The following is a 27,400-nucleotide window of genomic DNA, read 5'->3' on the forward strand; positions in this document are numbered from 1 at the left end:
AGTTTTTCGGGTCACGTGATTCAGATATTTACTTGCTTCTTTGATCCACCTAGCAAAGTTCTTTAACGAAAATTTGGTTCCCAAGCGTTTCTCGGAGGTTTTATCAACGGAAATTAAATCGAAGTTCCCTCAGTGGGAGAAGTTCGAAGTTAAGGATTGAGGTTCCAATTTGTTGTCCGCGATGTTAGATTGTGGTCTTTTTCGAGATTTCTGATGGGTTTTGGAGAATGCGCACTTGAATTTGGTGAGAAAATGAAGAGGGCTGCAGTTGGATCCCTTCCCTTCGATAAGAATATCCCTGATAGCCAAAGATGGCTTTGCAGATTGTTTCGGTTTCTGGGGTTGTGAATGCTTGATAAAAAAAACTTGATTGCTTTGCAGATTGTTTTGGTTTTTGGAGTAGTGAATGCTGAATAAAAGTTGGTTAAGCTAACGGTTTTACTTTGAACAAGAAGTTGAAAATGTGTTCACTTTGAGGCTGAAGAGTTAAACAAGAATAAATAGAAGAAGAAGGAGATGGCCATGAATTGTGAATTTTGTGGTGTATCTAGGCCGTCCTTATACTGTAATGCCGATATGGCTAGTCTTTGCATTCCCTGTGATGCGAGAGTTCATTCAGCAAATAACCTATCAAAGCGCCATGAGCGGCTCCCTCTCTGCGAGACCTGTGGTATCCAACCCGCCTTTGCCCGCTGCTTGGATCATATTTTATTTATGTGTCAAAATTGTGACAGTCGAGCCCATGAGTCCCTTGCCCGTCATCGGAGACAGCTTATTAGCTGTTTCATGGGTTGTCCTTCTGCTAGGGATCTCGCAACACTCTGGGGATACGATTTGAAGGATGTGGGAACTAATGTTCGAAGAAATTGGGCAACCATTGGTTTATTCGGTTCTTCTAATATCACCAAAGAGATTTATGGAGAAACGCAGCAGAGGAAGGACCTGTCCATGTCCACATCTAAATTGAATCCTTCGCATTCAGGGTATAAAGGAGGCAGTCAAGTTGAAGCTGGATTGAGCAATCAGTCAAACAAGGTACATGGGTTTTTCACTTTCCTTATAATATTTTGCTTCTTTTTATTGAAACAAGGGTGATTTCAGTTTTAACGAATTGGTTTGGAGGCCTTGTAAAACTTTGAGTATGGAATCAGAATGGATCCAGAGTGATATTTTATCATGCAGGTTGATCTGTATGCACATTTCAGTTTGAAGTAAACAAAAGACTGGATAAACTTATGACTTAGTTGGATCCGGAAAATCTGATGATACTGCTTTTGGAACAAGTTTGTTTATTCTAGTGGTTGGCTCCAAATAATGTCTTATTTAAAGATTCGTTAGTGTATATGGTGTTTCGAAGACCAAGGATGAAAAGTTTTTGAGACAGGTTTTTGTGAGGCACCACATGAAATATGTTTAACGAACAGAAGATCCCAGTAAATTGCAAACTTGGGCTTCAGTACACCTAATTGTGGGATGCCTTACAAGCAAGGTATTTGCTCATGAGTATGACAGTAGGACCGAAGCCAATGGCAGTGCAAAGTCATTCATTTGTCCCTTTATATTTTTTGCTTTTTTCAAAAATTTGCAAGTGGTCTGTGGACATGTTGGAAACTTTTTGAAATCTTTCGTCTTGATTGTGGACCTCGTGCCAGAAATCTGAGGGTGGAGTTCACTCCTGCAAGAACCTGCCATGATGCAGCTCATTTATCCTCATGTTCAGGGCCTGGCTTATTCTATATATAAGAGTAATATATTTAAGTCCTGAAGATTCAACTTTTGTAGCACAAAGGGATCGAACTGAAATGTGTTTGACCTCTTATAAAGCATCAAGATTGACTTTTGACAGTATCTGGCAGCAGTCAGCTACAGGTCACGGAAGGATTGTGAACTGAAGATTTGTGGTTACGTCTGCAACTGCTGTCAAGCCATCCAAAGCGATTTAGTTCTTCTGTTAGCTGAGATGCATATACTTATACAGTGCAGGGGAAGACTGTCACCTTGTCCACCTACTCATGTTGTGGACATAGTGCCATAATTGGCAAGTTTCAATAATGCTTCATTTCCCAAGCACATCAAATCTGTTTTAGCTTACAAAAACTTAGTTTTCTTACAGTGACATAGTTCATTGGCTCAACATAAAGTTGGCATATCGTTCGCCTCTTAATATTGTTTATGCGAAGTAACTACTTTGAGTCATTGACCTAATCAAATCCATTTACAAAGGTGATCTGTGGATGAAATTGGTGGGTATCAAAGTCTCTAGCTGGTGAACTTTGATCTGAAGCTTCTGATTACCGGGTTATTTGATCCAGAGCAGATCCATAATTTTTTGCTTTTTCATGGCAGAGCAAGATGAGAAAAGTTGAAATTTACGAAACAGTCTAAATTCTGTTTAAAAAGGTGAATTAGTAGGTTTCTTCTCTTGAAAAGTTGTCATAAAGAGAGATAAGGTTGCTTGACAATCTTGTTGTTTGGTGCACTAGCAGATCAGCATTTATTCACCCATTAATTTGTTGGTTGAACATAATTTCTGACTCTAATGCCAAATGTATTAAACTGTTTTAAGATAAAAAATTGTTTTTTGGCCTTCAAATGAGAAAAAATGAAAGGTAAAAGATTAAATAAGACCATGGGTAAGATGAATAGTTGTTTTAAAACCACGAACTCAATGCCCTGTCTCAAATCATTTCATCAAACATTCAAACCAAACATGAATTAGAAAGATACTTGTTGACTCAAAATTGCTCTTTCATCTGATGATGCAATAATTCTTTACCCTACATCATATTGAGCTCATATCTTTGCTGCTTCATGGTTTTGAATCCTTGTACCCTTATCATATTCAAACATTCTGAGAATAGTTACTTATGTTTCTTTAAGCATTTTTTTTTAATTCTGCAGATACATCAGAAAAATCAAAGACAGGTTGAAAACAATGTCATTCTGACACAGATTCTTGATTTAGAAAAGCTTCAGCTAAGTGAAATAAGACATCCCTCTTCAGTACGAGGACAGCAGGTTCGTAGAGAAGCATACTCATCAGGTGGTCAAATGTTGAAACAGCAATGTGAACACCCTCAGGGTACTCTTGCAGTTGACTCCCATGATGGGAGTATTATGCATCAAGAGTTTCAGACGCCTTTACAGTTTTCTTTACCTATGTCTCAGCCAGATAATCTCATTCCTTTATCAAATGAGGAGATTCCGTTGCATGGAGAAATATTTTGGTCTTCCAAAGGTTTTACTCAGAATACCCAGGTTTGTGTGTAAAAGTTTACTTTACTGCTTCAATGTGTTAATCATCCAACAAGAAATTTCACTTACATTAGGTGTCAGAGTGCTTGTATATCATCTTTCAAAGCAATCCATGTCTGGTTTGGCCATTCTCACCAATAGACTTCCACTCAAAACTGTGTTTTACATATTTTGGACCTGAATAGTGTTCTACTCTGTGAAAAGGCGGTTTTTCTTAATGGTTAACTATTTAGAGAAGAGCTAATTGATGAATGTTTGCTCAGTGCATGGTCTTAAATTAAACAAAAGAAGAAAAACATGATGGCATGGAAGTAGAAGCAAATGGGGCAGCTAAATCCTTTATAAAGGAAGGAATATGAATCACCGGTAATTTTCATACTTAACTGTATTCTAATGGATCAATCTGGCTAGAAATTCTAGGTCAGATACTGGAAAAATTTTAGATTTTGCTCGTATTCATGTTCATAAATGATGTGTTCATTTTGACATTAGTCATCTTCATCATTCCTTGTCAACATTCCGTGTTTAATAAAATTTTATGTCTTTTACAGCTATGGCCTCAAAACATGCTAGATCTTGGAGTTTGTCTAGATGTTGATTTGTGTGATAGTATTAAAATTCCTGAAATTGATCTGACGTTCCCAAATTATGAAGAACTTTTTGCTGCTGACCAAGATTATTCGCTATCACCGTTTGAAGGCATTGGTGAGGCTTGCTCTTCAACGGGTAAAGCAGCATCCCTTGGCAAGACAGATGCTTGCTATACAAGACCTGCTGAGGTAAAGTCATCACTTGATTGCATTTTGTATCTTTGCCTTTAGTGCTGATAAAGTTAATCCAACTAGAAAGGCAATCATCTTTCTCTGTTTTCATCTGGTTTCCCATATTGTTTGTGTGTTATTTGCATATATGGTTGTTTGTGAGGTATTTGCACATCTGGATGCTTGTAATTGCATATTTGGCAACTGAATGTTGCTCGATTGTCATGGATCATGAATTCGGTTGCATTGGAATAAGGAACTGAATGGCATCTCACCTTGGTTTGAAGCCCTGGATGAGTTTGTCTGGGTAAGAATATAGTTCAAGTCACTCTAAAATGGAAAAAAATGAGGCCCATTTTTTTTTTTTTTTGGCTTTTTTACTAGTTTTTATGCCTGGTTTTTTCATTGTAAAATTTCCATTTTTTTATTCTTTCATTGAAAAGAGATATTGAGTTCAACAGTATGGAATGCTCTGGCTCCAGCTAAATCAGTAGAAGCCTTGAATTTGCTCCCACCACCCAATATCAGATCTGGATTCTTCATGTCTATGACTAGTCAAATGATTTGGTCATAACTCTTCCTAGGTTTCATTTACTCATAATAGTGCTTTGAGCAGAGGTGGGGCTGGGGAAGGGGTTGCTATTATCTGCACCTCCTTGCATGCTAACATTAACTTACGTACATGAAAATCAATTCTGTGAGACTGAATGAAATTTTGTTTTCCCTTTTCGCCTCAGGATATTCCAGAGGCTCCATCTAATCTGGTCTCTCAGAAATCTAATCAAGAAAGAGATGTCGGGTCTTCCCATTTAGGTCATACCCTTGAAAGTTCAGGTTCGACATTTCAAAGTACACCAACCTATTCAAGCTTCTCACTTTCTTTCTCAAGACTAAGCTCTGAAACCAATGCTCCTGATGACCTTGACACTGGAATCTCACCCAGCATTGTTAAAGGGGACCCATCATGGAAACTGGCAGAGATGGAGGACACCCAAATGGAGATGAGAGGAGTCCATGGTGAGGTACAAGGAGAAGAAGGTTCAAAAGTAAGTATAGCCTCTGCTTGTAATCTGTAGTTTAGGCACTCATGAAGCTCTTCCTTTATTTTAACATTCTTAAGGTTATTTCTAGGAAAATAAATAAACACCTTGGGGGTGAAAGATCTAACATAGGATTTATAGTGGTTGACAATTCTCTTCATGGATTGGTAATCCACTCCCAAGGTGTTTACGCTTTGCCGTTCCTATAATTCCGTAGTATATGTATAGACTGAAACTTGTTTCTCTTGCATCTTTGGGTTCCATCACGCTGCCCCCTGCTTTGCCCTGCAGTTAATTTGCCATTTATCTAATTTTCTTCATTAATCTGATTGCTAAAAAAAATTTCCTTACCTGAGTTAGGTGTGAGAAATGCATTCATGTTTCACATGAGGCTGAAGGTGATGCAAGGAAGCATGTGCCAAGCCATTTTGGCAAGTCTGTCGCAGGGTACGAATCTGAGACGTAGATGCTACTAAAAGCTATTGAGTTTTAACGAGCTGTGGCTCAGTTCCGACTTATTATTACATGTTGTGGAAGACAACAGTCTTTGCAGGTGGTCTTCAATGTGTCCCTCTTGTTTTGTCCTTGACGAGCTGTGTATCTGGTTTAATTGTGAATATGGCCTTTTCCACAACTGTAGGATTTCAACATTTATGAGTGATGCTGGAGAGATAATTTCATGTATTATGTAAAAACATTCGTGTTTGGTTAGGAGACTCTGATGCTACATATTTTGATTATTAATGGATGTCAGAACAAGTAACCTCTGCAATATTTGGGGTTTATCATTCTGTCCGATTGTTGGCATATGAATATGGAAAAGAGTGGTGTTCAATTTGACATTTTCTTTAATAACTTTTTCTTTTAGTTAATAATTCTTTTTCACAAAATTACAGAATTTGGGGAGAAAATAAAAGAATAAAATTTTAATCATCAAAATTTTAAAATATTATTAATTAGTAAAATTTTAAAATTTCAATGATTAAAATTTTCTCACAAAATTTTATTTCTTTTATCTCTAAATTCCATAATTTTGTTAATAGAAAATTTATTGACAGACAAAACGAAAGTGATTTTCTATCTTATTTTATTTTTTCTCAATGATTCTCTATCTTCTACAATGAATGAATCCCTGACGTTAGTTCCATTAACGTTATTTCTTGAAGCTCATTGAAGCTTTAGACAAGAAAATTGAGAAGGGTTCTAGGGGCATTTTTGATATTCAAACAAATCAGGATCTGGTTTCTAATGCATTCAACTAATGGAAGAATAGGTAAAATGATCACATTGAAAATAGGCAAACCCACCTGACCTAATATCATCAGTCCAAATTGACGCAGCATCTGAGGCTAAGCCGAGTCGGACCCACACCACCAAAGCAGGTCCCTTCATTTTAAGTATCTAACTCCCTTGAGTTAATTATTCCCGGAAAGAAACTTGCGTTCAGTTGAACTCCTTGAAAAAAAGGAAGTTAATTAGGATGGAATCAATCGGCTGTGGTGCTTTTTAACGGATACACCAAACATTGCATTGAATTGACGGGAGAGCAATAGGAGTTAGTTATAATTTTGAAAAGGAAGCAAACTAGTGACAATATAATAAAATAACCAAATGACCGTGTTAAAGTCTCTTCCGACAAACGGACGACTTCCACCATCCATCCTTTCAAGCGAAGCAAACACGATCATTGCCTTCTCCCCCTAACCGCTATCTCACGTGCGTCCCCCTCACCTCACCTCACGTGCCTTTTGCCCTCCCCACATCCTTGTCTTTCATTTTATTACACAGGATGCCGTTGACGGTAGGCCCCGCAATCAGACGTGTCATCCTCTCCCTTGTCACGCTAATGGCATCGACATGAATGCCCCGATTTTATCCTTCGTCTTCGCCGGTAAAACACGCAGCAATTGATTCCTCGGTTGCGAGCTCCATTCTGTTACGATCTGTACGATCTGTCTGTCTTCCTACTGAAAGCCAAGTGCCTACGAGTTGTACAGTCGTACTTACCACTAGGCTTGCGTTCGCCGCAAGTGATAATTTACATAAATGCCAAATAACGCTGTCGCCGTGTTTTGTTAATTCATGTTTTTTGCTGATCTGGAAAGAAAAGACTCAAATTAGCACTAGATGAGGTTTTATCCAAAATATCTCACAAGAATTTGACGCAAGCTACATGTGGAGGATCAAATTAAATTACTTAATCGTCCTTAGTTAATAATCAATCGGCAAAGCACTTTACTTAGGGCGACCATGGGCATTCTTGTAATTACATGGTGAACAGCTGGGGAGCTGGAGCTGGAGCTGGCTTGGCCGAGTGGTCGAGGTGAAAAGACAGTACATTCTGTTATCCACGTGGATTATGTGACACGTGTATTCTGTTACAGTTTCTTAACAGTATCCAGGTCTGTTCTGCTCCGATCCCAACACCTTCTGCGGCCTTATAAAAAACCTGCTTTATGCGGCATTTTCTTTACTCTCTCAATTCTCTCGTCTCTCTCCACCGGATCTGCGGAGGGGCGAGGGTTTTTCACTTTTTTTCATTGGGTGAGCATGCAAGAAAGCTTAAAGCGATGCCTCCATTTTTATCATTGATGAGTTTTCTTGAAATTGTTTCGTTTCTTTGCTTATTTTGTAGCTTTCTGGAACAGGAATTCGGTCTCTGAGTTGCTTATTTTGTAGCTTTCTGGAACAGGAATTCGGTCTCTGAGTTGCTTATTTTGTTGGACTTTCTCTTCAGATACTTCGTAGCCCGAGGGATGGAGCAAGAGAACAACGGATCGGCCAAGGGCAGCAGCATCATATCCGTCGTACCGCAGAACGAACCGATCGGTACTTCGTACTCTCAGAAGCTCTCTAACAGCGGAAATTTTTCACGTTTCTATTCCCCGATCTTCCAAGGGAAAGAGTCTTTGACGTCTGAAGCGTTGTCTTTCACGCCATCTTCTTGCTATAGCGATGACGAAAACGAGCTGTCGGCTGAAAGTCGCCTCTACATTGCTCGCGTTACTTTAGAGTATCATCAAATGGCTGAAAAGTACGGCATCTGTCTCGCCTATCTGAAGGAGGCAGCGAGGGAGAACGAACTGCTGCGACAAGAGAATGCCAGGCTCCGACTAGCAAATGAAGATCTCAGCAAGCGTCTAAACCTCTTGACATCTTCCGGATCCTCTGCCGATTATTCGCCTGTTTCCTTGATGAGCGGCTTCGAGACTCTCAACATCGGCACAGCCAGCCAGAATCGCCGAAGCAACATTAGCGATCTTTCAGAGACGAGTCCGACGAGTGTGTTCGGCTTCCAAGAGGACCGATTTGAGAGGAGGACTCCGGAGCGGTGTACGCTGCCGAAGAGTATCTCAATTCGGTCGAGCGGGTTCCTCAAGATGGCCCAAGGGAATGGCAGCGGTGCGAGTGCGAGTGCAAGTTCCAGTCGCGGTAACCGTACCAGAGTCTCAAATCCCGTCAACGTGGGATCGGTGAGTTCCAAGTGAACGTATATTCTCATATTCCGTTCTTGCTCTGTTACTCCTAACATGCATTTTTGGTCCTCACTTTGATAATTACACTTCTGAGACCTTAAGGTGGTAATTGATTTACAACCTTTTTCAGTAATATTTTCTGAGGTTAATAACTTCACACCATCAGTCTACTAAAATTAAGGAAAATTTTCATTCTTCCCAAAGTTAAAAGGAGAAGATAATAATCATATAGTACGAATTACTAGTACTTAGAGCAGAAATATTCTGACAATTTCTGTTTTGACTGATCTTTAGACGTAGCCATTATGCTGTTGACTAAAACGTCAGTTACTTTGCTCACCGATGAACGTTCCGGAGGGTAAATGAGTATTATCTATGGATTCTTAATATTCCATTAGTAGCCTCTTGAACAGTCAACCATATGCCAATATAGTCATTGACACATAACCTGGGCCTTTCCGACGCAACGAAAATATTTTTACCGACATCCGCCCTCTAACCATGGAAAGAAAGAGCGTTTGGTTGCTAGTCTTTTCTACAAAGATTTCCAACATTGCCTTTCGAACGGGAAAAAAATGCAAATTCTCGTGCAACCAAATTGATCCGCCACTCGATTGAAGGCCCATAGGAAGTAGTCTTCCGTAGACTTCACTCCAGACTAGGGCAACCTAACTCAGGCATCACTAAACTCAAAAAATTGATCTTTTCTTTATACTTCTGTCTGCAAAATTCCTACGGTCGTTGGAACGGACTTGTTATCTCATTACATAGCTTCTATTACACAATACTGATATCCATATCGTGGATAAATGGATGCGAATAGGTTTATGTTCCAGGAGGGAAAAAGGATGAAGAGGCGTTAGAGCTGGAGGTGTACAATCAGGGAATGTTCAAGACGGAGCTGTGCAACAAGTGGCAGGAGACAGGCGCCTGCCCATATGGGAACCACTGCCAGTTCGCTCACGGGATTGGTGAACTCCGTCCAGTGATACGCCATCCGCGCTACAAGACCGAAGTCTGTCGAATGGTGCTGGCCGGCGACAGCTGCCCGTACGGTCACCGGTGCCACTTTCGACATTCTATCACTGATCAGGATAGAATCGCGAGTCCCCGTTGAAATTTCATCAGGACGGCTTCCAAAATGTGCATATATAGAGAGGAAGAAGACGGTTCGCTGGGGGTAAATTGATTAAATGCGTTCGATGTATATATTCAATCCCTGTCGAATTAGTTCAATAATAATGACGGTAATATGGTAGTGTTTTGCTAGGATTCTGGATTGGCTTCGTCCAGAAAATTCATTTTTAGATATCTTCTTTTTTTTTAAAAGGTTCCCGAATGGGCCATATCTGATCCGAAAACACATAATTCTTGTAATGATCCTATTTCATACTCTCACAGTAAGTAATATTCGATTGAAGTAATCATTGCGATTCTCTTTCTCTCTCCAGTGAGCTTCCTTATGCTCTCCGGAACCCGACCGTCACGAGTTGAAGACTTTTGAGCATGCAGCACGCTCTGACCATCATATAAAAGACAAGGAAAACTAAGTCAGCAGGCAATTTTTTCATCAATAATGCAAAATTTTGATTGCATTTCTAGTTCTTTACTTTTTTTTACAAATTTTTACATTAGAAAAAAAATTGATTTTTTTGCGTTGCTTTCATCTCTTCTTGTGTAAATTTTTTTTTTTCTATTTTTATTCTGTTTGGTAATGAGATTCGTTGAAGGTGTTTATCAATGGCCTGTTTTGTAACTTTGATCAGTTCGGTCCCGTTTTGACAAATATTGATATCAATGGTCCAAATGTCTGTAAGTTATACAATCATTTTCCCAACAACTTTTATATGAACCGTGCTACGCAACTAATACTCATTTCTCTAGCCACCGGCAACTTTGCGCCCAATAGGAGACTGTGATATCGTTTCTATTTTCACTGCAGTTGCATGATTTCGGCTTTATTCAGTGTCTTAAACTATTTTCCTCTTGACACATGTAGGCTAGTTGGATGGGAATTTATTGAAACGGCGAACCTTTTTCTTTGAATCGCGCGAATGTCATGAAGTAAATAACGTTAACAAACATAGTTGACTAAGACGTCTAATTGCGTACTGGTAGGTCTTTTAAGTTTTCCATTTCTCCCACTGTTCTTATCGCTCGTGACTTATGTCGACAGGAAGAATTTGGCAGCGGCCACCCCAGACTAGTTTCTCAAGCAGCAATCAGGGTTGAGATTGGGAAACCCCTTTGTACTGAGTATGTCGATCCATGAAATATCATTTTTAGTTGTACAGAGGAAGATGACTCTTAACTTACGGCTGGTACTGACTCTTTAAGAAACCAATTATTTATCAGAAATTGAAAAGAACAATTTCACTGCACTCAACAGAGGTGGTTGAGACTGTACCAACCGATTGCCACGAAACAGAAAAGCTGGAAATGGAGCTTTAGAGGTCCTATTTTCTGATAGAAACAAAAATTTGTCTGCCGCTTCTTTTTCCTGCACCGTGCGGCGTGTCATTCCCGGCGAAACGTGTGAGAGAGTGGCCATTTGTCGAAGGAAAACTCCAAATGGAGGAGCGGCAGCCCCTTCAATAGCCACGACAGTGAAGAAGAATGCAGCGGCTAAGTATAATGGGATCATGGTTGTTCGTTCTCATAACGAGGGGCATCAACAGAAACTCGTAGAGGTCGAAGTCGCGGTTTTATACAGTGTCACAGTAAAAATAAAATTGAAACATATTAGTAAGAAAGGAAAAAACGAGGACGACTAAATCGAGGTTGTCACAAGAATCAGATTCCTCCCTTTGCGAGCATGCGCACATCAGCCAATCTCACAGTGACAGCCCACGCTAATTCCAGCGGTACCTTCTCTCTCCTATTCAATGCTCTTTGCTATTTTTGACTCGCCATCACTTCCTCTCCCTATAAAAACCGAACCTTCTATTCCTCCTGGGCCCCTCCGAACCAAAGGAGAGTGACAGACAGAAGGAGAGAGGGAAGCACCTCTGCCGGCCATGGATCCCGACCACCCCATGAACTTCCCGGCCTCCGGTTCCTCCGCCCCTGTGCCACAAGTGCACACCTTCATGCACTTGCCTTCTCCCTGCGTCTTCCCTCAGCACCCGCCGCCACCCATGGAGGTGATCCATCTTTTAGTCCATTTTTCTTCCAAGTGATCAGATCTTCATCACTCTTTGAGTCTAGGCACGGATTTTCTTTGTTTTTTTTTTCTTTCTTTAAATCATAAAAAATAGAAAAAAATTACACAATTCTATATTTTTTTTAAAAACAAGTCTTCTCTTTTAAGATCTTAATATCTGTCTTTATTTTTTTAGCTTCTTGTATTCTTTACTTTTATTCTCCTCTTGTGTTCAATTATTTCTATGAAAAATCATCTGAATTACATATTTCACACCATGTAAGTATTCTAGTTTTCCATAAGAACAAAGTTAGTATCTTATAATTTTTTTTGTTTGATTTAGGTTATGAATTTATTTGTACTTATTTTTTAGTTTTTATTTTTCAGTTTGGAGGGGGCAATGTAACTAATCGCCAGGAGATGATAGAGTTACAAAATTATTACATGCGCTTATTCTGGAATCAACAAATGATAGAAATATCACAAATTGCAGGTTTCTTTCTCCCTTGTGAATTATTTCTTAGTTATAAATATTTAAGTTACATAAAATTTTAATGAAAAATATATGTTTTTAGGTTTCTTTTTTTCTTGTGAATTCTTTTTTTATTTATAAAATTTATTTAAACGTAAATGTATTCTTTAAATGTAATTTCTAAGACATGAGTTAGACAAACATACTAATAGCATGGGCCAAAAAATTCGGAAGTCATAAATTAGAGAACGTGTGTCCAGTATTCAAGATAGTTGGAATCTATACAACTTTAATGCCATATCCTGTAAAAAATAAATCATTTTTATCGCTATTTTCGGTTAACGAATTGACTTACGTGGCAGGAAAAAATATAGAATGTTAACCATTCAAAAATCGTCTTACTAAAAGTTCAGTTAACGAATTGACTTACGTGGTAGGAAAAATAAAAAATGGTAACCATTCAAAAATCTTCTTACTAAAAGCATGCAAATAATCTTCTTAACATTGTTTCTCAATTTTGTAACATAAGTAGTTACATGATTTTATTATTATAAAACTAAGTAGATTATCTTTTGAGACCTTCCATATATTGTACTTGAATGACTTTTTTAGGGCAAGAAGAGAAAAGAAACCATGTGAAAGTTTTAAAAGTTCTCCCCTATAACCTCTTACCAATTAAACTAATCTACTCAAGCTTGCTTTCCTCTTAACTGGATTTTTATTCGATTTCTAATTTAGTATTATTTTTCTTGAGTTTGTTGACATTGTCAGAGCTAGGTGGTTCTGGTCCACCTGGGTTAGGTTCCGTCCACCCCCGGTCCACTAATGGGTTACGTACACATTAGAGTTGTAGATAACATCAGGAAAATGTTCCTAAAAGATAAAAGCATATCCATAATCTTCAGTGGTTCATGATATTTGAAATTGAGTAGAATATTCGTTTTTAGTGTTATTTTGAATACATAGTCTTGGGTATGCTCGAGCTGACCATGACTTTGTTCATGTTTTGGCTTTCATAGTTTCACTACGTTGAAGGCTTGGTGCATGTTAAAATTATGGTTTTTTGACTCATCGAAATTACATAGTGAATCACCCAAGTCAGATCGGACTTTGGACTAGGTGAGCCAAGTTGAAGGGTAGGAAGAGCCGAGTCCTCTTTAAGTCACTCTGAGTACCGGCAAGTGTCGATACGATTTTAACTGATCTGACTCGGATTTTCGTGTGAGTCCGAGTGAGAAAGCCCTAGTTACATTGTATTATTTTGCAGAAGTTAAGCAGCATCAGCTTCCGCTTGCGAGGATAAAAAGGGTGATGAAATCTGATGGAGAAGTCAAGGTATAATATATATTGTATCTGTTACGATCAATGTTGTCTTCATTGAAATTGTTTCGGGGTCATCTACACAAGTGACTGAAAACGATCAAAATCTGAATGGATCTACAGATGATAAGTGCTGATGCGCCGGTTCTGTTTGCCAAAGCTTGCGAGCTTTTTATCCTGGAGCTGACCCTCAGGTCCTGGCTGCACACTGAAGAGAGCAAAAGACGCACACTGCAGAGGAACGACATAGCCCGTGCCATCTCGCGCGTCGACGTTCTCGATTTTCTGGCCGATCTCGTCCCCTCTGCTTCCATGCCGGTACCCTCTTCTTCCACCTCCGTAAAGTAAAACTCGTACAGTATTTTTCTTTTTCTTTTTTCCTGCACAATGTATGGCTAAAACGATTGCGAAATTTTATCAGCAGGAAGAAGACCGCCGCGGCGGAGGGAACTGGGTACAATTACATTCTCTTTCTATTTTCTCATCAATAATGACGATTAAAATACATTTCAGATGGATGGTCTTGAGAGCAAAGTGCTTGCTTGTTTTGGTTTTTGCAGGAAGCGGAGAGTAGGAACGCGGAAGCTCCTACCCAGTTCTTGTTCCCGCAGCCCTTATCCGCCAACCAATTTTACCATCATGAACCGGTGGGTTGGAATTTCTTGTCTTTACTTCTGCTGCAAGACTAGCTCAATATTTAAACTAATAAGAGCCTGAGAAGTTTTTTACGCATTGACGTTAATTTACTCTTGCTTGCAGTGAAGCCGAGGCAGAGGAAGCTAGAAGGTAGATTGTGGCGTCCAGAAAGAAAATATATGGGAAGAAGACGATCACCTGTCTAGTAATTATAGTAAGTAAATAAGACTGTTGCCTGTGAGGATAACAACAGTGGCCTCTGCTATGTATGGCTATGCGTTTAAATAAAGGTTTGGTGGAAATATAATCGGAAGAAACGATGTATCTTCTCTATCTTTCTCTCTCGAACGATCGAAATTAAAAAAAGTTAATTATTTGGATCGATCCATGCTGCTGAGAGAGTAGTCGGGAAGAGTTGACCAGAAGTGCCTAACAAACAACTCCCGGTTGGTGTGGTTTAAATGAGACGGTTTAGGGTTTTCGCTAAAGGGAAGGAGGTGGTCAGGCGGTGTTGAAATGTATAGTTGTATAGCGTGATCGGAGGAAACTGTATAGCGTACAGTTTCCTCCGATCCCGTGATTATATTCTTGATTCTATTACTTGATTTTAGGATCTAAATTGATCCTAAAATCAACTTGTAATGTATTATAAATAGCCTCCTAACGGAGAAGAATAAACTCATCGAAAAACCATTCGTTCAATCTCTTTTATTATTTTCGGTTCTCTGTTTTACATGGTATCAGAGCAGGAGAATTATCCTCTCTTTTCCGTCGCAGAAAGTCGGAGCTAAGTGCTCCTGTAATCGTCGAAGGAGGAAGCCGGAGGAAGAAAAAAAATCCGTCGAAGTTGCAGAACTCTATTTTTTCTGCAATTCCATATTCCGGCTGTCCCGACGCCAAAAGAACGTCACCGACGCCAACGACGGCACCACCACCCTGTTCCGACTGAAGCCGACGCTCCGCTGCCGTTGCCGACGACGAAGGCTGCCGTTGCCGAAGACGAAGGCTGTCGTTGCCGAAGATGAAGCTTTTTATGTAGTCGGAATCACGTCGCTGACGAGTGTCGACGATCACCGACGAGCGCCGACGACGGCACCACCACCCTGTTCCTACTGAAGCCGATGCTCCGCTGCCGTTGCCGAAGATGAAGGCTGTCGTTGCCGAAGACGAAGCGTTTTATGTAGTCGGAATCACGTCGCTGACGAGTGCCGACGATCGCCGACAAGCGCCGACGATCGCCGACGACGGCACCACCACCCTATTCCGACTGAAGCCGACGCTCCATTGCCGTTGCCGAAGACGACGATATTTATTTTAAATTAGGAACTGTTCCTTTATTTTTTCTGTCGACCCAGACCGGCGGGTCGACTGAATCGAATCGAACCAGTCTAAACTCGAACCGGATCGGACCAGTACTGGAGCGGAACATAATTGAATCCACCTAGATCGTACCGAATTGGACCAGATCGAACCGGACCGGACTGAACCGAATCGGACTGAACCAAACCAGACCGGATTAGAAAAAAAAATAAAAAATAAAAAATTTCAGATCGATGGCGACCACTACAGGCGCATCCACCGACCTTATCCCATCACCACAGATTATAGTCCACCAAGATAATTCTGTGTTTCCAATTGGAATTATCCTCGATGAGACCAATTATTCATTATGGTCCCAACTCATGGAGATGCGAATTGGCGCACGCAACAAAGCTGGATACCTCACCGGCGAAACAAAAAAACCAGCATCTGGTGATGCTAATCTTGGAGCATGGATTACTGAAAATCAAAGAGTCAAAAGTTGGCTTATTTACTCCATGAGTCCATTGCTCATGCAGCGATTTATTCGCCTCTCCACTGCCAAGGAGATATGGAAAGCAGTATCAAAAACATTCTATGATGGATGTGATGAAACTTGTATATTTGAGCTGAACCAGAGATCTTTTTCTACCAAACAAAATGGTAGACCATTATCCACATACTACAATGAACTGGTTGCTATTTTCCAAGAGATTGATCATAGAACTATATCTCAAGAAGGAATAGTCGAAGGGCTAATCCAGTTGCACTCTGCAATGGCTAGGCTTCGGGTTCATATTTTTCTCAGTGGGCTTGACTCCGAATTTGATCAAGTTCGTGGACAAATTTTGCGAAAAGATCCCAAACTTGATTTGGAAAGTACATATGCCTATGTCAGATGCGAATATCAACAGAGATAGACAATGGGGAGCTATCGCCCAGTCTCCAAGAACTCGGTGATGTTGGTCAACCAAAACCGACAAGGATTATCAAGCAGTCGGAACCCTCAATCCTCTGGCAAAGGTAATAATCGTGTATGTATTCACTGCGGGAAAAAATGACATTCACAACACCGGTGTTATGAGATTATTGGCTATCCGGAGTGGTGGGATTTCTCGAAAAATCCCCGTAACAAGACTGCTGGGAAAGCTATGGTGACATCCATGGAAGAGAATCAGGAGCTACCTACTGCAAATGTTGCCCATCCAGGTATTCTTGATAATGCATTAATATTTTCTGTACATTCTAAAAATAGACCTTGGATTATTGATACAGGTGCATCCGATCACATGACAAGGGATCCCAGTCAGTTACAATCCATCCTACCTTCTCCACAATCTGTTATTTCAACAGCCAATGGTAGTATCTCTCCTATTACTGGGGAAAGATCTGTTATCTTATCCAATAATCTGACATTAGATACTGTCCTTGTGGTTCCCTCTCTTGAATATAACCTTTTGTCTGTTAGCCAAATTACTTCCACTCTTGCTTGTACTGTAACTTTTTGGCCCTCTTTTTGTGTCTTTCAGGACATTCTAACCCGGAAGATTCTTGGTTATGGTGTTAGACGGGGCAAACTCTACTATTTGGAGTTGACAGAGAACGGGGGATCGAAAATCAGTCAGACAAATCAAGCTAGCAGTGAAGATAATGCTCAAACAACTGTATGGTTATGGCATCGATGATTAGGCCACCTTTCCTTTGGTTATCTTAAGAAATTGCGACCTCAACTTTTTTCAGGTTTAACTGATGTGCATTTTCATTGTGACACATGTGAATTGGCTAAAAGCCACCGTATTGCTTATTTCCCGAGTTTGAATAAAAGTTTCGAACCTTTTGCGGTTATTCATTCTGATGTTTGGGGTCCAGCCGAGATTCCCTCTATTTCTAGAGCTCGTTACTTTGTGACATTTATTGATGAATGTACTAGAATGACTTGGGTATCTCTGCTTATCCACAAAAGTGATGTGTGTCTAGTATTTCAGAAATTCCATACAATGATACATACTCAATACCAAAAGCAGATTCGTGTTTTGCAATCTGATAATGGTACTGAGTTTGTTAATGCTTCTCTCAAAACTTTTCTGACCACTCATGGAATTTGTCACCAGACTTCTTGCACCTATACTCCCCAACAGAATGGATTGGCAGAAAGAAAGAATAGACAACTTTTGGAAGTAGTACGTGCCTCTCTCTTTGGCATGAACATGCCTCAATTTTATTGGGGTGAAGCTATCACATCTGCTGCCTACCTCATCAATCGGACACCTTCTAGAGTACTGGATTTTCAAACTCCTCTACATAAGCTGCAATCCCTGATTTCAATTCCCCATCTTCCGAATCTTGAACCCCGAATTTTTGGGTGTACCACTTATGTTCATATCCCAAAGATCTTGCGAAATAAACTTGATCCATGTGCCAAGCGATGTGTATTTGTTGGCTACTCTGATCTTCAAAAAGGATATCGGTGTTATGATCCACACACCAACAAGCTCCATGTGACTTTAGATGTCTCCTTCCATGAATCAGTCCCTTATTATTCAGAGGGAGTTTCTTGGACATCTCTTCAGGGGGAGAGTTCAAATGAAGAGAATGTTCCACATGAAACTAATGGAGATGTTGAAAGAGGTGCTGAATTTATTGAGTTAGAAGCGGTAAATGAATTTTTTAAGTGTCATGATGTGCAACAAGACTGTGATTCAGTAATTTCACCTGAAGAACCCCCAGAGTTGCCCCCGTCTGCACCAACAACTGAAGAATTAACCCAGAATGTTCCTCCTCAGGTAAATACGAATCCTGTGTTTGATGAGTCTAATGAAACATGTCTTCCTACAGAAAACATAACCTCTAGATATCCACAAAGATTGAATAGGGGAGTTCCAAAAAAACAGTATGAACCTGATCTTGAAGCCAAGACCAAATACTCAATCAATAACTATGTGTCCTCCCATAGGTTGACTAAATCATATGCATTTACTGTTGATCAATTATCCAGGGTTTCTATTCCTAGTAATGTGTAGGATGCATTAGCTGATCCAAAATGGAAAAAAACGATGAACGAAGAGATGGAGGTTCTACAAAAAAATGCCACTTGGGAACTTGTTCCCCAACCTAAAGGAGTAAAAACAATTGGATGTCGATGGGTGTTCACATTGAAACTCAAACCGGATGGAAGCATTGACAGATATAAAGCTCGGCTAGTTGCAAACGGATATACGCAAAGGTATGGGATAGACTATCAGGATACTTTTGCACCATTAGCTAAGATCAATACAATTCATATTCTTATATCTATAGCAGCAAATCGAGACTGGCCTCTGCAACAATTTGACGTTAAAAATGTCTTCCTCAATGGAGACTTAGAAGAAGAAGTCTACATGGAACTACCACCAGGTGTAAAAAGTGGTTCTTTGTCTCAAGGTAAAGTTTGTAAATTGAAGAAGTCATTGTATAGGCTGAAACAGTCACCTAGAGCATGGTTTGGGAGATTCTCGGCTACAATGAAGGAGTTTGGTTATAAACAAAGTAACTCAGATCATACTTTGTTTATAAAACACAAAGAAGGAAAGATAACAGCATTAATTGTATATGTTGATGATATGGTCGTGATAGGAGATGACCCAGATGAAATGCAAGCTTTACAGGAGTATTTAGCTACTAAATTCGAAATGAAGGATCTCGGACAACTTAAATATTTTTTGGGGATTGAAGTTGCAAGATCAAAACATGGAGTCTTCCTTTCACAGCGAAAATATGTGTTGGATCTTCTAGCCGAAACAGGAATGCTTGACTGTAAACCAATAGAGACGCCGATGGAAATGCATCATAAACTCGGAATTTTTCCAGATCAAATTCCAGCAGACAAAGGGCGTTATCAGCAATTAGTTGGAAGATTAATCTACCTATTTCACACAAGGCCCGATGTAGCATATGCAGTAAGCGTTGTGAGCCAGTTCATGCATGCACCAAGTGAAGAACATATGGAAGCAGTCTATCGAATCTTGAGATACTTAAAGAGTGCTCCAGGAAAAGGTTTGTTATTCTCAAAAAAAAGGTATCTCTAGTATTGAAGGGTATACAGACTCTGATTGGGCAGGTGATCAGACAACCAGAAGATCCATGTCGGGTTACTTTACTTTTGTGGAAGAGAATCTTGTCACTTGGAAAAGCAAAAAACAGAAGGTAGTATCAAGATCAAGTGCTGAAGCTGAATTTCGAGGTATGGCTCATGGTGTATGCGAGTTGTTATGGATACGGAATATACTGAGAGACTTAGGGATTGAATATGACAAACCTATGAATCTTCACTGTGATAACAAGGCAGCTATCGCAATTGCACAAAATCCAGTTCAACATGATCGCACTAAACATGTTGAAGTTGATCGTCATTTCATCAAAGAGAACCTTGATGCAAAGATTATACAATTCCCCTTTATTCAATCTGCGAATCAGATGGCTGATATGCTCACGAAGGCAGTATCAGGGAAAATATTTCATAGTATAATTGACAAGTTGGGTTTGACTGATATCTATGCACCAACTTGAGGGGGAGTGTTGAAATGTATAGCTGTATAGCGTGATCGGAGGAAACTGTATAGCGTGATTGTTTCCTCCGATCCCGTGATTATATTCTTGATTCTATTCCTTGATTTTAGGATCTAAATTGACCCTAAAATCAACTTGTAATATATTATAAATAGCCTCATAACGGAGAAGAATAAAATAATCGGAAAACCATTCGTTCAATCTCTTTTATTATTTTCGGTTCTCTGTTTTATAGGCGGGCCTTCCTCCCTTGCATTATTTATAAAATGTTTTTAAAAAAATATCATGATTTAGTAAGCTTTTATCTCATATTAGTTGTAAATTATTATCTTAAATTCTTTCCTAGAAAATGAATTACAACATTATGTTTGAAATATATTAATTAATCAAATAAATACATATTATTGTAACTAGTATGCTAATATTTCATCATATTAATAAATATTTTAAAAAGTTGCTATTAATTAAATTCTTAACATTTAATTATATATCATAATTAATCATTTAGATTAAATAGTTACACAAATTAAATATTTTTTAAAATTAAAAAATATATAATTATTTTATGCATTATAGTTATTATAATACTATTTTTATATTTTGAATATTTTAAAATAAGAATTATTATATATATATATATATTTTTAAAATCACTATTTTTTTAATTTATTTGGAATTATTTTAATAAAAATAGGTAATATTATTATATTAGATTAATTTAAATAAGTATGTTAATAAAATAATTTAATTTAAATTATAAGAGTTAAATTGAAACGTGCATTAATTTAAATAAGTGAAGTATAGTTTGAACTTAAATTTTAAAATATATTTATTTATTTAATTAATTATCTATTTAAAATGACTGAATGTATATTTACTCTTTAGTTTCCCTCTATTAAATTTTATTTATTTCTTAAAAAATTGAATTTGCAGTGAATCACTAGTGAAAATGTTGGGGCTTTTGGAAAAAAACTTTGTTGAAAATTCCAAACTCATTAAATATGTAATTATCTATTTATATATCTTCATGTAATTAGTCTTTTCATTTAACTTAATTTGATTGTCTATTTATTTATTATCAAGGATATTGAAGTCTTACTGTTTAAGAGTTGATGGAATAGTAATATATTAAAATAAATATTTAATTATAAATTTTATATGAAAATGATACTATGGGTTTTTGGATAATGTAATTAAATTATTTAATTTTTAAAATAAATTTCATTGATACTAGTAAAAAAAATACTTTCACCTAATTAAATTTTGTATGAAAAGATAGTAGGAATTTTCTCTAAATATACAATTAAATTATTTAGTTGTTTAATGAATAACATTAATACTAATAGAAGATGTAATTTCACCATTTATTAAAATAGAATTTGGCCTTTGAGTTGTCAAATATTAGAAACCTAAAAACCAGCCCTTGTTTAATAAATTATCTCTTCCTTAGGGTGGGACACACGTCAAAAATTCAGTGGTTCTCTTGTTTCTGTCTCTCCCTTGAAAAGCACAAACTCAACTAAATTCATTTAAGGCTTCATAGATCTCATCTAGGGGCTCACGGGTTAGACAAGGAAGGTGCTCGGTTGGTGTGAAGTCTTAAGGCGGTGGTGGTGGGAAAGGGACGACGATGGGTAATCGGAAAGGGGGACGAATCATCTTGAGATTTCCGGAATGAGGGAACCGGTAAATTGCTTTCAATAGCTGAGAGGATGTGTCTTCTCAGACTTTTGTTTACCGATTCCTCCCATTCCGAGGATCTCACGTTGTTCCCCCCTTTCCTTTCGTGCCTCTACCACCCTTCTCCTGTCATCGGTCTTCTGCTGATCGGATAGAAGATCCCGTTGTTCTGTGCCTTTTGCCGCTATTTCCTCTTGCTCAGCTGCTTGGGTTCTTCTCCTGTGTTCTACCTTTACGCTGGACGCAGTTTTTTTTTTTTTTTTTTTTTTTACTTGTTGGAACGGCTGTATGTTTACACATTGATTTTTTTTTTTTTTTTTTTTTGTATGCGGCACTGGATGCAAGTAAATGGTAGAGATTGCTCAGAGAACCATAACTTGTACCTATTTCGCAAAGGAAAGAGAATTGATAAGTTCAATTTGGCTTGATTTGTTTTCTTGTTGTCTTGGGTCGTCTGATGCTTCTTATTTGTTCTACCCCTTGCAGATGCCGACGGGAAGAAGGTGGTTGTCGAGCCATTCAATGGGTCACCAAGAAGCCTGATCCATTCGCCAGCAGGCACTTAAATCTCTCCCGTTGAAAAATTCTATATTCCACGAACACGATGTCAGAATTTAAAAAAATTAAAGGCGTGCGCGTGGCTCAGTTAGAGCGTCGTGTCAAGATGCCAAAGTTGCGGGCCAAAGGCATTCATTATTTTTTGGTTCGGCACGTTTAAGAGGGAAAAAAGGTCCACTGTTGTTATCTTGGTTGCCCTAGTTTTTTTATTTTTTTATTTTTCGTGAAGCCTAGCGATTAACCGACCTGAAAATAGTGGGGCTCTCAGCAGTGCAATGTCTTTCTTACACATCTTCTGGTTCTAAATCCTTCTCTAATGGTGGTGGAGATGTTTATCTAATTTATGTTTAAGTTGTTCCAGTGAGCTAACAGAATGTTCATCAAATAGTTTTTTAATTTTGACTGAAGGGAATCTGTCATTCTTAGGCACTCTCATTTAGTTGTGTATTGAATGGCCACTCCAGATAAAATGAAGAAAGCATAGTAAACTGTTAGTACTAACAGATTTACATTTCATGGTTTCATGGCAGCTGTTGATACTTAGTTGCCCATCAACAGGTACTCTCTTCCTGATTTCCATGACTTGGTTGATACTTGCAATTGACTTCAAGAAGACCAGCTGTTGTAGTCCCAAGTGGGTTACAAGCACAGTGGTTGTACTAGAGTCCTTTCGGTTCCTGTACTGGACATGAATGAGACTAAATATGCTCATAAACTGATCTTTCCAAATAAAAAAAATTGAAACAGGCCTGTTTAATGTCTATAATGAAACCTTTCTCTTGGTGAAGAGTACTGCTTGATGTTTTCAAGAAGGAGATCTGGTTCCAAATTTTATAATTTTATATGTTCTGAGATGTAATTCAACTGTTTGTTTTCTTGAGGATTGCTTTAATTTCTTCGGCAGATGTAAGATGATTCAGGCTTGATATTGTTTATATTTTAACAGATCTGGAATGCATACAAGGGTGCTTCTCATGATTCAAAACTGCCATTGAGGCTGCCTGCATGATTCTCAGTATTTGTTAATAGTTTTACTATTTTTGCTGCTCTTGTTAAGTAAAAAGTAGCAGGAAAAGGATCCATATTCAAGACCTGTTTCAACTGCTTGCTATACTGAGCACGGTCTTCATATAAATGCTCCAAGTCGTTTGCTATTCCTGTTTCTTAATCACCATTTTAATACAAACGTTGGTCTTTATGATAATCAGACCAAGCTCCCAGGCCAGTTTGGGGTGCTAAAAACGGGCGTTATTTTTAGGAAACGTTATTTTCTGTTCATTAATACCTCTTAACGTTTGGGCTTACATCATGGATCCAATATGATCAAGATAATGAAATGGGATCTATTAGACCAGCAGGTTTTCACTCAAATAAAAAAACTCTACACTTAATGTGTAAATATTCTGTACATAGACAAGATGGTATCATTAATCCGGCTAGGGTGATGACTGGTGACTCGTCAAAAATCAAATCCACCAAAAGCACGAGCAACACAGACAAACGCATGTGCAGAAAGATTTTAGCAGACTTAACAAAGATTAAACTCCTTTTGAATCACGAATTAACTCCAAAAATTATTAGCAAAAGGCACAAGGCAGAAACTTCAACATGTGAAACCCCATACGCAAGAGAGGGACGATTCTACGTTCTCTCTTCTTCGAAGACCAAGAGCTGCAGTCCGGTGGAAGGGAATCGATCAAGGGGTTGGTCGAATAGGAAGGGGCCTGGTTGAGCAGTAGGCGGTCTTCCGGCGAATCGACGAAGACGCCTCGTCGAACTGGAAAGGAAACGAGGGAGGCCCGGAAATTGGAAGGGTTTGGTCGGGCAGTGGAAAGTCCGCCGGACGAGTGGATCTGGAAAGAACCGAAAGAGAACAGCGCAGGCAAACCAAAGGAGAATGGATCACCCATTACGATTACGATAATGGTAATGGCGATACAGGAGAGTTCATAAATTACGAATAACAGCGCGCTCCCTTTCAAATACAAGGACATGAACTTTGTTAAATTGTTTTAACTGGTCCGTCAAAAGGAAAAAGAGGCCTCGTAAAGACGATGACACTTACGCATCTCCGAATAAAAGAAGGGTCAACGCCATTCGTTGGAGCAGACAGATGAACAGGACCACTTCGGCAAAGCAGACTCTCATCCAATCGATCCCTCTGTTTCTTAAATTGCGAGTGGTAGTAAGAGAAACAGTCTTTTTTTTTTCTTTCACAGGGACCAGGCTGGTAGTCCTTATGAGCACTAAGTCCTGTCATGCCCTTTAGTTACTACCCATGAGAATTAACTTCAGGGCTTTCCCATTTACTCCATTACTCGAGAAAAGACAAGTAAAAGAGATTCCAGATTTATCACGTAGATGGGATCCCTTCTCTCTTATGCGCTTCGTACCCTGAAAAGCTGTTAAGTTATATTCAAGATAAATTAGACAATTCACAAGCATAGATAAACAATTCAAAGAGCAGGTGTGCTAAGTTATAGCTGGCTTTCCCTGTTTCTGGGAGTGAGAGCGTGAGTCGAGGTTTCAGAAATTTTTCATGAGGAAGACGACAAACTATAGACAATTTGAAGAAGTAAAGGTCGAACTCAACACTCAAAAACTCAAAAGGCTTCAGTATTAAGCACATGACACATGTAAGTGATGCATTCCCACCAGCAAAAACATCACGAAGAAACGGGTCTCACTCATCCTTCCTACCAGTGCCATTGAACCGCGAATGCGTCTCTTACATTCCCATGTTTACAGAAGAAAAATGGAACGCAATACAGGAAAGGCAAGTAAAAAATAAAAATAAACAAGAAAGGAAACAAAATAAAAGCTAATTTCGCTAAAATTCGGACCGTATCTCATCGATTCCCCGCAGTGCAATGTCGCTCTCCCGGTTCTGCCCCCGGCTAGAACGCAGGAGAGCGCTAATGCAACTGCATAGTCTGTTTGTCTGTTGTTCTCAGTCAAACTTGAGAAAGAGTCATCGAAACACCCTCCTCCGGCGTCTCCTTCTGTGACCGCAGACAGAGTCCTCAAACACTCGCTGAATATCGATTACCATTTCAGTCGCCGGAAGTAATCAGACTGGAGCAGAGATTCAGTTGAGGAACAGATGAAAGAAAAAGAGAGTAAAAGAAGAAGACGGGAGATGGAAGAAAGTGGGCCATGAGAGGGGAGGAGGAGACAGAGAGAGTCGTATTTAAAGACGAAAAATAGGGTGCTTTTTGCCTCCTAGCGTGTTGAGTTTTTTCTGTGGGATTCTTCGGGGGACGCCCAGGGCATCTCACTCGCTCGACTTTCAAAGCCCTCTCTTTCGGAATTTTCACTTGAGCCAAAAATTAAAGAAGAAGCCCATTTCTTTTTCTCTCTTTTTCCAGGATTTCAATATGAACGTCTAGACAAAACGTAGCCATGCCTTCGCCATTAATCCAAACTTTCCAGGTTTGGATGACTACGGAGTTTTGACTAACCCTCGAACCTCGAAAACGGATCAGGATTTTGGGCAGGGAGATTATTGATTTATTGATTAACCGTCGAGGGGACCATTAATCAAAGTGGTAAAGCAAATGCTGTCTGCACAAACTCGGTTCTTGTCTGAGTGCAGGTTGCAGAGGTTAATGAGACTGGTCTGAAAGCTCGACCGTCTTTTACCATTTTTTGTTACAGGAAAATTGAATTACGGAATGAAAATTTCATTATAAAATCTTATTTTTTGTGCAGTGTGTACCGAGTAGTGTAACCTGTATGCCTTGAGGACTACAGTTCTAGAAACATACGCCAATTATTACTGCCATTTTTGAAGAATGATTTTTTAATGAATTTAAGCACTTTATTGAAGCCATAAGAGTAAAGTTTCTGTGCATTGCTAGTGGGGCTGATGAAAATGGTAACTACACTCGCTTTCTGGGCCCACATCCCGTTGTACGTTCAGACTCTCTGTGTAGTGGGCCCGACCTCGCCTGTGGACAAGCATAAGCATTCCTTGTTATCCATTACGGGAAACGGAAATCCATACACAAACGGCGTACGTCATGAGAACGCTGGACTTACGTCAAAATATTCAGTGGAATCTCCGGTTCCCAAATCCAGAGCTTCATTTCCCGGTAAGAATGTCACAGGCGTTCAGCAATTGCAGCCTTTAATTCCCTTAAAATAATCAATCATTAGATACTCCAAGCACTTTTTCCACGTCAAAGGGAATCCACCACGTGCCACGTGGAGCATTTCTGCCGGGTGAGCACCGACACGAAACGGCGCGTGGGCCTCGGTGGTACGCCCACCCCTATAAAATAAGAGAAAAGTCTTAGCGGGGCCTTGACGGGCGTGCCGCGCGCGAGCAAGTGCGTCCCCCACGCCCGCCGCATCGGATCCCGTTTTTTCCCGGTTTGTTTTTTTGGGCCCTTTTTGTGTGGGTTGGTGGGCTGTATTGCTATCACTCATCACTCCACAAAAGGGAAGATCTACAGGCGATTGCCTCCGCTGCCCTTTTTCCTAACGTATTTCTCTGAGATTAGGAGGGTTGGGTGCATAGGGATTGCAGCAGTTAAAGACATGATTGGATTAATCTTCGTTAAATGACGTCGATGGAGAGGACTTTTTCTATCCGATATGTCCACAGGCCCGCGAAGATTGGGAAGACGTAGAGTGGTGGCAGAATTCTTTCTTTTCTTTCCCCTTTACCAGTGGTTAAGAACGCCCTTTCCGCTTTATTCTCTTCTGCTAATCCTTGGGCCGTTCCAGTTAAAGAAGAGAACTTTGTAGGATCTCGTGTAAGTCTGTCGAAGCGATGATGATTCCTGATTCCATGTTCTTACAGGCAGAAAAATATGACCCTTGGATCTAAAGGAAGCCTTTTTGCTGCTTCAGCCACCGTTCGGGAGCTTAAAGCTATTACTGGGTTGCTAAGAGAAAAGCTCAAAAGTAAAACTTAAAAGTCAGTAAAGGGAGCTGACAAAGTGAAAAGCAAACAGGGGAGGAACATTGACATTTGCGCTCTTGGGCTGCCGCACGTCGTAAAAATTATGGGAAACTAAGCAAAGATAGAAATATCCAAGGGAAGCTTACCCCTGTTTCTTAGTCGACGTGCTGTGGGACGTTGTCCCTGATAGCGGCGAAGACATTCAGAGTCTATGACACCTCGTATGTACTAAATACATGAATCTACATTCAACATCTTTCCATCCGTTCACTACCATTGAAGGGCATTATACCATAATATGTTCAAC

The 27,400-nt window shown here is 39.4% G+C and overlaps 3 protein-coding genes across 3 annotated transcripts; all 3 read left to right on the forward strand.

Annotated features, from left to right (window-relative positions):
• The first annotated feature begins 497 nt into the window (after positions 1 to 497).
• On the forward strand, positions 498 to 4,910 carry LOC137937500 (putative zinc finger protein At1g68190). Its single transcript, XM_068782558.1, has 5 exons — positions 498 to 1,035; positions 2,902 to 3,258; positions 3,807 to 4,034; positions 4,754 to 4,850; positions 4,906 to 4,910. Exons 1-5 carry the CDS (start codon positions 517 to 519, stop codon positions 4,908 to 4,910), a joined length of 1,206 nt encoding a protein of 401 aa, XP_068638659.1. The 5' UTR covers positions 498 to 516.
• A 2,416-nt stretch (positions 4,911 to 7,326) lies between these two features.
• LOC137937501 (zinc finger CCCH domain-containing protein 15) lies at positions 7,327 to 9,923 on the forward strand. Its single transcript, XM_068782559.1, has 5 exons — positions 7,327 to 7,379; positions 7,441 to 7,600; positions 7,794 to 7,885; positions 8,010 to 8,529; positions 9,356 to 9,923. The coding sequence occupies exons 1-5, from the start codon at positions 7,327 to 7,329 to the stop codon at positions 9,647 to 9,649; spliced, it is 1,119 nt and encodes a 372-aa protein (XP_068638660.1). The 3' UTR covers positions 9,650 to 9,923.
• Positions 9,924 to 11,507: 1,584 nt separating this feature from the next.
• Positions 11,508 to 14,414, forward strand: LOC137935855 (nuclear transcription factor Y subunit C-4-like). Its single transcript, XM_068780240.1, has 7 exons — positions 11,508 to 11,675; positions 12,062 to 12,167; positions 13,414 to 13,481; positions 13,590 to 13,784; positions 13,888 to 13,920; positions 14,027 to 14,113; positions 14,226 to 14,414. Exons 1-7 carry the CDS (start codon positions 11,550 to 11,552, stop codon positions 14,226 to 14,228), a joined length of 618 nt encoding a protein of 205 aa, XP_068636341.1. The 5' UTR covers positions 11,508 to 11,549; the 3' UTR covers positions 14,229 to 14,414.
• Positions 14,415 to 27,400: the final 12,986 nt, after the last annotated feature.

This window comes from Aristolochia californica, unplaced genomic scaffold (assembly GCF_029961685.1).
Source record: "Aristolochia californica isolate CCGP_79_NKW_82.1479 unplaced genomic scaffold, dmAriCali1.0.hap1 SCAF_7, whole genome shotgun sequence".
In the NCBI taxonomy this organism is placed as follows: domain Eukaryota; kingdom Viridiplantae; phylum Streptophyta; class Magnoliopsida; order Piperales; family Aristolochiaceae; genus Aristolochia; species Aristolochia californica.

Coding starts and splice junctions, on each gene's coding strand:
- LOC137937500 (XM_068782558.1), top strand. CDS start 517: ATGGCCATGAATTGTGAATTTTGTGGTGTATCTAGGCCGTCCTTATAC. Junction 3,259..3,806: donor GTTTTACTCAGAATACCCAG/GTTTGTGTGTAA, acceptor TGTCTTTTACAG/CTATGGCCTCAAAACATGCT. Junction 4,035..4,753: donor GCTATACAAGACCTGCTGAG/GTAAAGTCATCA, acceptor TTTTCGCCTCAG/GATATTCCAGAGGCTCCATC.
- LOC137937501 (XM_068782559.1), top strand. CDS start 7,327: ATGGTGAACAGCTGGGGAGCTGGAGCTGGAGCTGGCTTGGCCGAGTGG. Junction 7,380..7,440: donor GGCTTGGCCGAGTGGTCGAG/GTGAAAAGACAG, acceptor ATTCTGTTACAG/TTTCTTAACAGTATCCAGGT. Junction 7,886..8,009: donor ACCGCAGAACGAACCGATCG/GTACTTCGTACT, acceptor TTCTTGCTATAG/CGATGACGAAAACGAGCTGT.
- LOC137935855 (XM_068780240.1), top strand. CDS start 11,550: ATGGATCCCGACCACCCCATGAACTTCCCGGCCTCCGGTTCCTCCGCC. Junction 11,676..12,061: donor ACCCGCCGCCACCCATGGAG/GTGATCCATCTT, acceptor TTTATTTTTCAG/TTTGGAGGGGGCAATGTAAC. Junction 13,482..13,589: donor AATCTGATGGAGAAGTCAAG/GTATAATATATA, acceptor ATGGATCTACAG/ATGATAAGTGCTGATGCGCC.